Source organism: Ambystoma mexicanum, chromosome 4p (genome assembly GCF_040938575.1).
Source record: "Ambystoma mexicanum isolate Mex_15411 chromosome 4p, UKY_AmexF1_1, whole genome shotgun sequence".
Classification (NCBI taxonomy): domain Eukaryota; kingdom Metazoa; phylum Chordata; class Amphibia; order Caudata; family Ambystomatidae; genus Ambystoma; species Ambystoma mexicanum.
In genome coordinates, this window is record NC_090927.1 from 992612908 (window position 1) to 992628203 (window position 15296).

The 15296-nt window shown below is 44.6% G+C and overlaps 1 protein-coding gene across 2 annotated transcripts in view; it reads right to left on the bottom strand.

Moving 5' to 3' along the window:
- Positions 1-15296, bottom strand: part of QRSL1 (glutaminyl-tRNA amidotransferase subunit QRSL1) — a 522490-nt gene that overhangs the window by 181983 nt on the left and 325211 nt on the right. For both annotated transcript variants that reach the window (XM_069606574.1, XM_069606573.1), the window contains exon 8: positions 7336-7528. In XM_069606574.1, coding sequence (XP_069462675.1) covers positions 7336-7528 — 193 coding nt within the window. The remainder of the gene's footprint in view (positions 1-7335; positions 7529-15296) is intronic.

The following is a 15296-nucleotide window of genomic DNA, read 5'->3' on the forward strand; positions in this document are numbered from 1 at the left end:
TGCATGGACTGACCATTACTGCATAGAATTCACCATCTCGAGTGATGAACCCCAACCCCCTACACCTAAACCAACAGACACCATTGAAACCAGAAATCCCAGAAAGCTCACGGAAGAAAGCTTCACCCCCACCCTTAAAAAAAACCTCCTCTCCAAAGAAGTCACTAGTGAAGATCCCAGTGTTATTTCAGACTACTACCACAATTGCCTCACCCTCACAATTGATGAAGTAGCACTGATCAAAAGTAAAACCTGCTGCACTGATAAAAGGGCCCACTTTTGGTTTAATGAAGAACTAGCCTCCTTAAGAAGAATCAAACGTTCTCTCGAACATGCCCATAACAAACAGCCCACCCCTGATCCTGCAAAAGCCTACAAGGACTCTAATAAAATTTACAAGTCAGCCATCATATCCCACAAAGCCAATGCTTACAATACACGTATAAACAATGCCTCGTCTGATGCCAAAGAACTCTTCTCTATCATCAGAGAATTAGAAAATCCTACACCCAACCCCACTTCAGAAAAGGCCAGTAAAGAATGGTGCACCACCATCCAAGACGCCTTATCCGCGAAAATTACCTTACTACAAAATAAAATTACCACTAAAAGACAGCTCCTAGCTGACAAAAACCCCATTGACACTAACCCCACCCCACCCCACCTACCTCCCGCGATAAACCCAAGCCTCCCTTCCACTTCAGTCCAGTCTCCCAAGAAACTGTACTCCTTCAACACGAATTCAGTCCCAGCCAGCATCAAAAAAGCATGGGTCACCCCACTCCTCAAAGAAACATCATTGGACCCCACAGTACCCACAAATTACCGGCCTATAACAACGGTCCCTTTCCTACTCAAAATTATCGACAACATAGTTTATACACAAATTCAAGCACACCTTGAACAGAACCAGCTGCTAGGAACCAGACAATCAGGCTTCAGGCCCAACCATAGTACGGAAACGGCACTCCTAGACCTCAAAATCCAGATGGACACTATTAGAGATTCAGGTAAACTCTGCATTCTCCTGTTGTTAGACCTCTCTGCTGCTTTTGACCTCGTGGACCATGAAAAACTCTGTACATCCCTAGCCAATGACTTTAATTTCTCTAACGATGCCACAAAGTGGGTGAAATCTTTCCTGGCTGAACGTACTTCCAGAGTGGCCATAGGCAAGGAAGCTGCCGACCTAATACCAGTACCCATAGGAGTTCCCCAGTGCTCATGCCTCTCCCCTACACTTTACAATGCTTATACCAAGCTCCTCTTCTCTGCCCTTGACGATATGGGTGTCATCTACACCAATTTTGCAGATGACACCCAGATCCTCATACCCATCACAGGCAACTATGACCAAGACACCATAGTCATTAACACAATATACACAATCATCCAAAACTGGATGGCATTGAACAGTCTCTGTCTCAATGATGAGAAAACTGAAATTCTCATTGTGGGATCCCCAACTAAAATCGCCTCACTTCACCCGGACTACACCACCATCAAAATAGACGGATCTCCAATCCCATTTCTCAAGCAAGTCAAAACTTTAGTGGTCCACCTAGGCGCTAACCTCACAATGACCAAACACAGCAGCACCCTCTCTTCATCCACAGCATACACGTCCAAACTGATTGCATTAAGCCGCCAATTCCTGACCCCAACCAACTGCCTTACATTAGCCAGAGCACTGGTATTATCTAAATTGGATTATTGCAATGTACTTCTGCTAGGTAGCTCTAAGGCTAACATCAGCAAATTGCAACTTATGCAAAACAAAGTTCTAAGAGCAGCATTAGGAATAAAAAATTCTGAGCACATCTCACAGATTAGGAAAAATGCACATTGGATACCAATTGAAGCAAGAATAATCTTCAAAACCCTATGTATTACACACAAATGCCAGACTAAAAAAGCACCCATGTATCTGATTAATGTAGTACAGAAACAAGAAAGCATCAGAACAATATGTTCTAATGACAACCACTACCTAATGATTTCCCGCTACAAAAACACCAGAGCGGGGGGAAGCAGTTTCCGTGTACTAGCACCACATCACTGGAACTCTCTCCCTATCCACATAAAAAAAAGACACCACATTCCCCAGCTTAAAAAAGCAATTGAAAACCTGGTTATTCAACCAATACTAATACCCGTCTCTCACCTGTAACAGCCCAATGATAATCTTTTTAATCAGCAACCCGGATTGTACCTAACCTGTATGATGTATGTACCGATGTAATGTATGACTCGTATGCCTGCTTGACATGCTTCCTGTTTTCCTTCTACAAGCCTTTCCTTTAAGACTAATTATTAAGATGTCTGTAACCACGCCGTGATACCCCAGGATCTGGGCGTGTAACAAATGTAATAAATAAATAAATAAATAAATAAATAAACAGAACCAAAACCAACTTGTCGAGATGGCCCCCAACAGCACCACCTAGTAACCTGCAGTGTCCACAAGGCATCTTCCTGTCTCCCGTCATCTTCACTCAATACATGGAACCACTGGCGTGGAGAGGGGGGGGACTCCTTGCCAACACAAACATCTAGATACGCAAATGACACATAGCTTTACCCAAACATCGATTGCATCCACAACATTCAACGACACAAGCACTGTCTGCCCCTCATCAAAGCCTGGATGTGAATGAACTACCTGAATCTCAACCCTACAAAGACTGAATTAATTCTCCTAGGAAACCCCACCAATCATGCCCAAGTACAGAATTGGCTAACGGCCATGAAGCTTGACAGATCCCCATCTCAACTCTTCCCTAGTGCAAAATCTCTCACTTTCGCTATTAACTGTGACCTCTCAATCCAAACACACTTCACTAATAAGACCCAAGCAGCATAGCACCAGCTTGCATCCCTCCACAAAGTCAAGCCTTTCATCCCTGCCTTGAGTTTTGGAACAGTGGTCCAAGAATTGGTCATCGCCCACTTGGACAGGGGCAATGCCCAACTCACAGGAATCTGGGATGCCACTTGGCACGTCTGAAAGGTGCCAGCATGCCTCATCAAGGCACTAAGAACATTAATCCACATCAACCCCATCCTCAAGGATCTGCACTGGCTACCCCTTCAAGCACACATTTAAGACTGCCTGCATCATCTACAAAGCAGTCTCAACCACAACACTAATCTATGTGGCTATGAAACTCATAATCACTTGAGGCTAATACAACACGAGAAGCCACAACATTGGCAAGCTGGAAATTGCAAGAGGGAAAAAACGGAAAAACAGGCCCTTTGCTGCTAGGCACCCTCTATCTGGAACAAGTCACTGGCACAGGTAAGACTGGCACCACCATCCTACACGTCAGGAAGAACCTATTCTTCCAAGAACGTCTTGCCAATGGCTGATCGCTCCACACAACCATATTTCCCCCACCCCTCGCTTAAGTCCCCCTTGCTCATTTGCTCCTGCTACCCATTCCAGCTCCTATGCTTCCCGCTGCTCCTGACTTGTAATCCCCTTGGTACACTATATTGTACAGTGCTCTGTCGCTTCCCAGTTAGGTTCATGCTTTATAAATCCCATACAAGACCATTCATTTGGCTTTCCGCCAGTCAGAAGGACAGAATTTGCTTTACTCCAAATGAGAGAATAGTTGCTACACTAACTTGACAAAGGTACCCTGATAATCCTCATCCTCCTTTGACTTGTTTGCAGTGTTTGATACCGATAACCACACCACTCCCTTCACATCAAGGTTGGGCCCTTGAGTGAATTGTCTCCTTTCTCCAGGATAGAGTGCTGCAAATGAGGACAGTCCCATTCATCTATGACCATCTTTCCAAAAGTGTGGTGTACCTCTATGTACTGTACTTTCAACATGGCTTTTTAAATGCCTACCTCAAGACTCTTGCAGATTATGTGGTGGCCATCTCGTCTTCCCTACATATGCCAAGATAGCTTTCAATCTGGGTAACCCTAATCAAGCTGCTTTTTCTATAGCTGCCTGCCTGGCAATTATCAAATACAGGATAATATTCAACTGTCAGTGTTTCAACCCATCTAAAACTGAATTATTTACTAAGGTTCTCTCATCCCCTGTTTTATGTCATTCACATGGCCTACATGGGCGCAGTTCCTATCCCTTTGGCAGATATTAAATACTGGGGTATTACCTTCAATATCTTGCTTTCCTTTGCCCCTCAAATATAGGACATTACAAAGGAATCACACTACCACCACCACATTCTGAAATGCATCCTGTCTGTTGAACATGTCGCACACAGTCGAGCTGACGAGGACAGTGGTCCTCTCCTGCATCAGCGATTGTAATCACACGTAACTGGGGCTTCCTATATGCTTGGGGTTGCAAATAATTCAGAATAAGGCTGCTATGATGATCCTGGGATTGAAAGGCAGAGATCATATCACCAACCCTTCAGTCTTGCATTGGCTTCTGGTGGATTAGAGGATTGCCTTTAAAAATCTATGTAGTAGATGCAGTGCTTACTGCGGAGTTAGTTGAAGGTATAAGCAATAGGAACTCAGCAAACACTGCCCTTCCATCTAACTCATTCTCACGCTTACCGGTCCATTCAAGGAAAAAGAGGTTTGGTGACAAGAAGCTGAACTCTGTGGGAGTATCCCTATGGAATAACCTTCCCTGCTCCTTGGGAGCCCTGGACATCCGCTTCTAGGTCAGGACACAACTGAAGACGCCCCACTTCAAACTTTATTTTCATTCATGATGTTAGCGATGGCTCTGACCATACAAACACTGTGGAATCTAAAATCGATCTATATTCTCTGGACTTCTCATCAGGTGAATTGTTCTCCTGCAGCACTTATTCACACGTGTGTCTTGAAAAGAATGTACCTGGTTTTCTGCGCTTAGCCCATCGCCCTTTCCCTTGCACTTGACCTTAACTGTTCCTCGATGTTCAAAGGCCATTGACGGTTCGGACTCCCTATGCTTCACTTTCCAATTACCTTTACCCCCCTCTTTCCACTTGGGGCTCTATGAAACGACTGCATTAGCTACTGCCGCGTATAATACAACAATACAAAATAATAAGGCATACGACTTCTGATTGAATACTGTATTGTTTGTAAACTTTCTGCACCAGCCCTGAAGAAAGAGATGGCAATTAAAACAGTATTTGCAATGCCAAGATGGCCACCTCATGCTCTGGAACTTGCACGCCGCCAAAGACAGAGAGCCAGCAAGCCGTGAGTGTTATCCAATATGCAGACACCTGCAGGAGTCTTACGTTTTGGATGCAAATACAGATGCTGCCAGCAAGAAATGTAGCTAGCTCTCTACCGAAATCATTTTGAAGATGGAATGCATTCATTTATTTAATCAGGCAAGCCTTTGTTGCCTCATTCTGCAGGATGGCAATGTTCAACTTCCAATTACACGATTTGCTCACAGTGTAAACAAGGTGTAAAACGTGCATGCGCTAGAATTACTATGTTCTGCAATAACACCATGAACACAGTTTGAGGTAATTCTCACTGCAGTCAGTAAAATCATTTCTGGAGTACTCATGTTGCTGTTGAACAGAAGCTATAGGGCCTCATTATATGTGTGGTGGCCCAGAAAGCTTACCGGCACCCTGGTTTCCAGACCGCCACACTACGGGTCTGCCTGCCGGGGCAGCTGCGCCCGGCAATTCTGACCCTGCCGGGCACAGTGGGCCCGGCAGGCAGAGTAGTCATGGAAGCACCAGCACCGTCAGCAACGGTGCCGGTACTTCCGAGTCCTCATTCCCATGGAGTCCTATAGGACTCCATGGGAATGGGGACTTAGGAGATCTGCTGCCTGACTTCCCGCTCCGTCGGGACTTGTAATGTCCCGGTGGCACCGGGAAGCCAGGCGGGGGATCCAGTGTTACTGGGTTGGCCGGTTACCGCCAACCTCGTAATGAGGCCCACAGTCTCTATATGGTGGGTGTTCTAATCTTCAGACGTCTGAAATCTTTAATTCCCATATGCTTCTGCATAAACGCAGCAGTCTCCTTACAAGCACTGGGATCCAATGTAAATCAAAGTACATTACTGAGGTCCCCATCAATCTATGTTAAAATCCTCAATATGTTGATCCACAGTGTTATTGTCAGTCACAGTGCAGTCAAGCCACCACCATTGGAAGGGCAGGCAACTAGTGACCTAGCCCTTTAGGACCAAGAATAGTTAAGGAATGAACTATCTAATTTGCTTCATCCAGTTTGTCCTCAATGACATGGACTAGGATGCAGAATCCAAAAGTAGACCACCTGAGAGCCATGCAAGCAGAACTGGTGGATGCACCCTGTCAGCGTAGAAAGATTCACTGAACAAGGAATCAACTCTCCCCATAAAAGACGTGAAAGTAGCCAGAGCCAAAGAGCTCCTTGAGCAGCACCATCTACCCAAAGTGGTTTGCTATACAGCAGACGGAGGCAAATGCAAAAAGAGCTAGAATGATGTGCCTTGTCTATTTTCTACCAGAGGCTTCTGGAGTCTGGCCATATGTCCTAATGGGAGCACCTAATACACAGCTATCTTCCGGCCTCTGATCTCAGCATGCAATCCAGGAAATGGGGCATGAACAACATTGAAAAGGAACACCAATGTGAGTAGACGACACGGAGCACCACAGGTTCGTCCCTGGGCCTGCGCTTAGAAACCTTTGGGTATTAAGCGCGTTATAAATAGCCTATCATATCATACCATACCAGAAGTGGAAAAAAGATAGGCAATCTCAAGGTCTTTAGCCAGCCTTTTAACTTCACTAAAAACATCTATCTGCATAACAATTTCAGCAGTGTCAGGATAAATCATTGCCCTAATTCCAATGAAGTCTCACTTCTCACTAACACTCTTTCATACTGCTTACTTGGTTGAGCTTTTAGCGACAAGCATAATGAGCTGCCTAGGTTTAACGAGGGAGTTTTCCCAGCCTTGGAGACAGACAATATCAACCCAATCCAAAACGTTAGCACCCACAGTCTGAAACAGGACTGTGAAAACCACTGTTGTCTGTGGACAACTATCATCGAGTGATTAAAATGTTCCACTAGATTACCTTTTGGGCACATTGCTGCAGTAGTTAGTACTTCGCATAAGGATGGCAATATAAAGACCTGTTGAACTTGCATTTCAAAATAGTGATTGGGTGCATCACATTAAAACTAGTAGTACCTCAGGGATTGCGAAAAGTCTTTGGCTAGTTATTCCATTTGATTGCAGACTCAGTGGCAAGTGTTAGTGTGTGCGATTTACTCATAGTCTTCTTACACCCTGGAATAGTCGTTTTTCCCAAACCCACTACAGATAGGAAGATTTTTTTCGATGAATGCTTTTGGAAACAATTAAGAGAAACCTACCAAATTCCAACCCATCAAATCTCGCCATGTTTGATGCTACTTCGGAGTTGCATAGGACGTGGTAGCAGACGATGGAATAGCCCGTGTGTGGCAGGGACACTTCAATGACTTTGGCACCTGCGTTCTCAAAGAGGTCTGCCGCTTTAGACCAAAGCGCCAGGGTTTCGTCAGACAATCCCGATGCGTGATATTCCTGAGGGTGAAAACCACATTACAGTTAAGCTAAGAAAGCAAAGCTGTACCGTCTCAAATAATGTAGTTATGTGGTGCCGCAATATATCCAAGGATAAGCACGCTTGGTGTGAGTGGTATACAATTACGTTCTAATGGTTTTCAGGAAGCTGTGGTTTCGTGGCTCCCCTGTTGACTGCCGGCTATGGTAAGGGCCAAATGTACATAAAAAGCCATCTTTTATTGCAAAGTTTAGAAATATTTTCAACTTGCAAACTGCAATTATGTAAATGGCACACGCAAAAACAAAGCACAAAGGGTTTGCGATTTAGCAGGAATCGCAGTGCTGGCATAGGAAACCACTACTAAGAAGAACTCACAATAGATTGTAAAATGCAAATCTCGTGTCCCCTTTCTGTGAGGACATGTAAATGCCTAAAAGAGATGCTCAGCCAAAGTGCCAATGTGATGTGTACCACTCGTGGATCAGACGAGGCCAACACACAACTAGCGTGCGTGTCTGTTACTGAAAATGGGGAGCCTTTACACACAGTGGCAGACCCCACTTCCATTAAACTTGACATCAGCCGGGTTATTCGTGGCAAATAAACACGTTTGCCCCCTCTAGAGCACTGAATTAAGATGGCACAGGGTTGCAGAGAAGAACCAACAAAACAAAGAAAAATGTCTTCCGTGATTCGATCAAATAGAGAAGCAGTCAAAACCCACACAACAGCAACAGAGGAAACGATGAAGGAAAAAGCGAAAAAGCACAACAGATTGCGGTTTAGGAAAAATGCTGACACGCCATAAACACCATTATGATGCGTTATACAATGCCCTGACTTCTAACCAAGTCTGAGGTGGTTGTGCGTTTGCGCTTTTTTCGACTATTCTTTGCACAGATTCACGTATTGCAAACCTTTTTAGCAGGCATTCTGTGAATCATAATTTGGGATTCCTTGACTTTGCACTGCAAATCCTTCACTTATTGCCGCCCAATCTTTGTGATTTCGTAGTGCTGACACGTTTGTAGATTGCAAGCTCAGTTTTCACAATCAGCTCTGCGCCATGTGTGAATTTGTAGACGGCTCGCCCAGCTGGTCCCAGAATTCTAACCCCGCCCTCCCCACTCAAACAGAATGTGTGATCCGAAGGAGTAGCTTCATTTTCCTCGTCCTCATTTGCCTGATCCGTCAAGTCAGCAGGGCTTAGAAACACAAGGGCTTAAGGCTGTATCATAGCTCTCAACTCACCCGCTTTTGGCGGGTGTCACCCGCCCTGTAAAGGGCTGACTCACCCGCCAAGCCCCCTGCACGCCCATTCATTCTAATGGGCGTCTCACCCGCCAAAAACAAAATCGGGTGATTTCACCCGCCTTTGCAACACAAATGGTTGAGAGCTATGCTGTATACAACACGGCCTTGAATTAATTTCATTTGATCATTTGTATGGTGCAAGATGACAAACAAACACTGCAAATTAAATTATCTAATGCTGCAAAAAGAAACTACTACCAGGGATATAGGGTCCAAACGATGCGTCTTAGTTGCCTTTCAGAACGAGGGCACCTGGGAAAAAAGTATCATATTCAGGGGAAAGCCAACCCTACAGAGAGAAACTCCTGCCCCCTATGTCTCACAGCTAAAGATGGAAACCGCCAAAAGGTGCAGTTCCATGGACAGAAGAGCCCTCGTTGGGGCATAACAGACAAGGGCAAGCCCATTAACACACTTAGCAGATTGTTTTCATGACGCAGCATTGAATAGCCAGCCAGTGCATTTCTCAGTTCAGAGGTGTAAGGAACTCATGGCAGCAACAGTAAAGATAGACACAAGTGATCACAGTTCAAGGCTGTTTATTAAACATGGGACCAAGCTACGACCATCAAATAATAATAAGGCAGTCATAGTGGAGTCTTGTCAGATAAAAGGACCTATGCAAAAAAAAAAAAAAAAAAAAAATTGCCAATCCTTACAACTAAATAAGAGTGTGGGCTAGGAATCACACGAAAGAAAGAAGTGTTCACAAATTATAAATCGGTATGTGGTAGCCTCAGGATGTGGTAGCTGGGGTTCTCCCTTCCTTTCCCCTTTTGAGCACGGGACAAGGCGGGACTCTTGAGCACCGCACACTCTCAAGCTTTCCCAGTGCCAGACAACCGTTCCGTTCTCAGTTATCAGAACCTTCGGTGGTTAAGTCTCTTTTCTACAAAAAGTCTCTTGCCTCCGAGGACCTGATGTGTTGAAAATAACAAACAAAAGTTCCTTACTGATTGCACTTAGGGTGAAGAGTCTTCACCCCTGGATCCCGCTCTTCCGGACTCAGACCCCTCTCGAATATCAGTCACTCTCCATTGGGTTCACTATGCTTGCCTTCAAAAGATTTCATCTGCTACATTCATGAGTCGTTGGGTGACGACTTTTCACCCGTTGGTCCCCCTCTTCCGGGCTTAGACCCTTCTTGAATGTTTTTTTCCCTCCGTTGGATTCACTACAGCATTCACGTACTGTTGGGTGATGGCTTTTCACCCCTGGAACCCCCTCTTCCGGGCTCAGACCAGTCTCAAATGTATGCCGCCCTACGTCGGGTTCACTACGGCTTTTCCCAAAATATTTCACCTTTCGAATTCACAAGTCTTAATGTCTTCTTAAACAATCCACTGTGGACATCCCTCTGTCGAGTTCACTCTTGTCAACACAATGATCATTGGGGCATCAGGCTTCGTCCGTTCTTCAGGCATCCCTCCGTCGGGTTCACGTTTGCCAGACTCTCAGTTTCTTCTACTTTCTTACTATGCAGGATTCCTCTCCCTTAGCTTTCCAATTATGTGTCGGTCAAAGACTTTCAACTGTACAGAGGATTTTGCTAGACCCCTATATGACCACTTAGACCTTTTCCTTGCGGCTTTCCCAAAGCCCTCTGGTATCGGTAGTTTCAACAATATGGGAATTAACCAGAGTCTCTCGAGTGTGCACCTAGGTGGTGCCAGACACCTCTGCAGCTGGCGTTCCTTTGTGGAGTTAACAGTTCATTCATTTTCCCTTAATTTGCCATTTGCATCTTTCTTTCAACACAGTTTGGTTTCTTATCGTTTCTCCCCTTGACTCACCGGCTGTGATGAACCGCTTGGCTTTTCTTGTCTCTGGAGTGAAGGACGGTACCATAGTAGCAAGCGTCTCTCCCTGGCTTAGTTATCAGCGGAGGAGGGCTTTGTATACCGTTGACATCTGCTGCAACACACGCTGGATATTGTTCGCGGCCTTACGATTCCTTTTGCTAGGCTTTGCAAGTCTGGGTCAGAAAGGGGAAGGTCGCTTCTCTCCTTGTTGCCTCTTCGGTTCTTGCCACCTTTCCACTCGTCTTGAACTGCCGTACTTAGATAGATGTCTCGCGTGAAGTCTGTCTTGCACACAGCGTACTCTCGTGCTGCACCTTTTATCCCTGTGGGGATAGGAAAGGTCTGTCAGGTGTGTGTGTGATTCTGGTCAACTGCCTGACCCTTGTGTTGGAACATGTCAGGTAAATGGCTCTGGTGTTAGTCCGTTGTCTTTCGTGGTGTGCAAAAGTGTTTGCGTCAGAAAAGGGGGTGGGGATAGAGTTTCCCAAATAGTGATGGCGTGTCCTGGCCACCTTGAGGACAGATCCCTGGTGACCAGTAAGTGAGACACCTTCAGGTTTCTCACAGAGGTCATAAATTAGCAGCACAGATGCGTTTTGGATGTAGTGGAATAATTTAATTTGAAAGGAGCAGTAGCAAAATAAATTGAATTATCAAGCCTTGAAGTGATCAGGGCTTGGACCAACAACCAATAAGTTCCTTGCGAATAAAGGGAATTGTCAGCTTAAATTGGCATAAGCTGAAAAATAAAGATTTGACAATCACACAATTTGCACACTGACTCGGAGACTTGCTTTCCACAGTGTCCAATAGCCCAAAAGAAGTGTGGAGGGAGAAGAGAGGCAAGCCTGCCAGCGGATGACCCAGTCCCAAAAAGAGCACCTCTGTTTTAGAAGAACTAAGTTAATGTCCATTGTCTCTCAACTACACCCCATTTAATGCCCACACCAGATTGATCACAGGAGTTTTCAGGGCAGAACATTCTGCATACCTTCCTCATAAACACAGCACATAATTTCGCACTCAGGAGGGGCCAGCTTGTCAATTACTAGTGCGGAGAGCAAATGTTGAGGTGTGCCGCATAAGATTGGTATTCAAACCCCAAAGAAACAACAAGCTTTAACAACAGGAATAGATAGACATAGAAGAAAATTGGTGAAAATGGTGAGCCCTGGGGAACACCACATGAGGTCAATTGGTAATGCCCTAAATTCTTCCATGAATGATTGGAATCCATGTTGGGCTGTCTCCAGCAGATTACAGTATCAAAGGGTGTGGACAGAACTAACAATATAGGACGAGAAGGAGCACCTAATTCACCAACAGAAGACTATCACCACATGCAGTGAAGAGGGCGCTTTCCATACCATGCTCATGACAGAAACTGGATTGAAATACATCAGCAATAGTTACCTGACTAATATGTTCTTAGAGATGTTTAGCCAACATTTTTCCAAAACGTTACATATCCATGCAAGATCAGAAATCACTGCGTAATTATTTAACACTGTGGGATACAGACCGGCTTCTTAAGAAGAAGGGTCATGATGGGCCTTTTTAATTACATTGTGACAAAACATGACACGAGAAGAAAACGAAAATATTTAGACACCCATGCTGCAAGAGGGGCAGCATCTTCTCTCAGTTACAGGGCAAAAGTGGCATCTATCCGATTGGATGTGGGATGCCACCCCCCAATAAGTGAATCATAGAATTAAAGGATGGGTCTAAAGTCTGACAGCCAAAAATAAATGCTGATCAGTGAAGACAGAAGGGGGATTCCGGCTGGCTCCCTGGCAAGTTCTTCTTGAAGGGAAACCGCAAGTTCTTCTTTAGACCCACAAATCATTTTGTGGTTAAAAAAGCATTTAAGGTTTCCCAAGTCATGGTGTAAGGCAAGACGAAGATAGAAAATACTGAACGACTTAGAAGCATTGTTTAGGACAGGTTGTGGTGGTAGTTATTTCAGCCTGAAAAAAAAAACACTTTTTTGCCTCGAATATGACCTTTTTGTAAACAGTAAGTGTCTGTTTCAGAAAGCACTTATTTCAAGGTGCCACGCTTTCCCTGCATTAAGACTCAAAGGGCCTCATTAGAAAGACAGCCGTGTGGGAAAAAACAGTGGTATAACTGCAGCAATTCATTACCACCGCATTACTGTGCTGCTGTATTACGAGTTTGGCAGTGAAGTGGAAGATTTACCTCCAGAAAAAGCTCGGAGATTAATCTGCCACCTTACAGCCAAAAATCAGCATATTTACCACACAGTAGCTCCACCGGCAGTAAATCTGCCAAAAATTCACAGGGTGTCCCATGACCTCCAAAAAGGGAATTGCCATCACTCGGAATCATGGGGTAAATCCACAGGTCCAAGTGGCAGTAATTGTAACCGATTTTGGCAGCAAATCAGCAGAATTACCACTGAATTATCACCAAACTCGGGATGAGGCCCGAATTGTCTATAGTTCTGTTTCAGAGTAAGTAGACCCGAATTACACTATGGAGAACTTTTAGATTTCGATTTGGGTGATGGAGTTACTAGAGAATCACCTTATCAGTGGCCTCCATGATAGTTGCCTGCAGGGAATCAAAAAAGCACAGCAGAGTATGCTTTTATAAAAGGGAACATCAATGTCAAAGAAATGTTGCTTTAAAATAGGGTTTTAACACTTTGCTCTTAGCTTTTCCTGGTGTTTTTAGAGGTCTGTTCCCGAAAGGTCTTAAAGGGATGCCTTGTGAGACATTGGAGTATCTGAGCGCATGGTTGGATCAGGTCACAGAAGAGTCTCCACATAAAGAAGATCTACATTTCTGGAAAAAACAAGGTCCAAACAATGGCCCTTATTGTGCAAAGGGGAATAGTTCATTGAAGTAATATCATGGTGAGCTGGAATCTGCAGATATTTAGCACCATCACCCTTGAGAGGAACATCAACCGAAAACCTAGATCCTCCTTAACTAGCTATAAGATTAATAAATAAGATAACCAGGTCCCTGGAGGTGGGAGAAAGGCCCTAATAAATCAGGCCTTTAAGACGGGGAGTAACAGGGAGACATCATAAAAGTGTCTTGAGAACTAAATTATCATTAATAATCAAACTTAAAACAAGCAGTTCAGCGGACTCAAATTATATGTATGGGGTAGAAACAGAGAAATAGGGCAAGGTTCAGGCAAGGGTTTCAAGGAAAAGGCCATCCACACTACCCCAAGACCCTAGAGCTGGTACACACATTATCTTAAGCAGAGACAAAGAAGTCAAAGATAACCCCTATGGCAGGAGGGAGAACTAAACACCTGTCAGTCCACAAGTTGTCCAAGGTGGGACACAAGCCCATGAGAACCCATAGCAGGAGGGCTGGGGGGGGAGGGGCGGATGATGCACCTACCCATTCCGGACCTTTAAGGATACAAGGGATCCATCAGCCACAGGAGGCATTTACCACCCCATGGGGTGACATAATGAAGACAGACACAGAGATATGACCAGTCTCAGAATACCAGATCTCATGTTCCTCACTTTTGTCGAATTGCAACATTAAAGAAAAGATTTTTTGCAGATTTTCTTTTACCTCATATTTTCTTTTTAACCACACATCGTAAGTATGGGTAAGATATATAAAGGGGTGAGTGGAGGATAGAAGAAGAGGGGTGGCAGGGGGCCTCCCACCGCTTTCTGTGGTAAAAAAAGTGAAATCAGCAACAAACACCACCCCCCACACAAAATTGGCAAAGTTACTATTCGCCAAAATAAATTCGGCAAAGCCTAATAGAGCCCCAGATGTCATCAGGACGCAAGAAGGGTGTTGGGACCCTCAAACACCAGAGACAGTGAGTACCTTTCTTGGCCTTTTGGATCATTGCTTTCTAGAACAGGGTCTGGACCTTGGGACAAAAGACAACTGTTCCTTCCAGAGCAAGGGATACAGTGATTTGTGATCCATCTGGATTAATTTTAGAGACAGCTCCCTTATTCTGCTACTTTATTGTGCAAAGAAACTCCTTTATCTCATAGGAGTCTTCCAACTCTCCTTGTGCTCTAACAGGGAATAAAGATCACAGGGCCCAGACTCGGTCAGATCACAAGAATCGGGAACAGAGTGAAACCAACAGGTGATGAACTTGACAGCATTCCAGGGGTGTCTTCTTTTCGGTCAGGGTGTTTAGGCATGCAGGCTTTATACAGTGGGACCCTTGGCAGAATAGCTCTGGGGTGAAGGGAACCCTTATATGGTTGTATGTCCCTACCCTACTGATCAGATGTCTCCTATTCCATTATTTCCCAATCAATTTAATTACTGTATCAATAACATTGCATTGAGAACTCCAGAATACAGTCTCTGGTGTCCTATTCCTTCCTGTTTGTGACACCAAAAAGGGCTACAGAATAGTCCAAGAAGAGCCGGACAATTCAAACAGTCCTCAAATAGTAAAACTAAAGAGAGCAGATATAATATGCTCATATGGCAAAAATATGGATACATTAACAGTAGAGCTCCTGCCCTGCTGGTAAGTGACAACCACAATAAAAGGTGACGGTCTTAACTGGTGTAAACAATGTATAGCAGGAAGGAACCCCAGGAAACAGCTTGATGATCTGCAAAAATGTAAGTCCATACTTGGTAGGCTTTTGGCTACGTGAGTCTTTGCCACAGGCAGGTCATGTCAAGG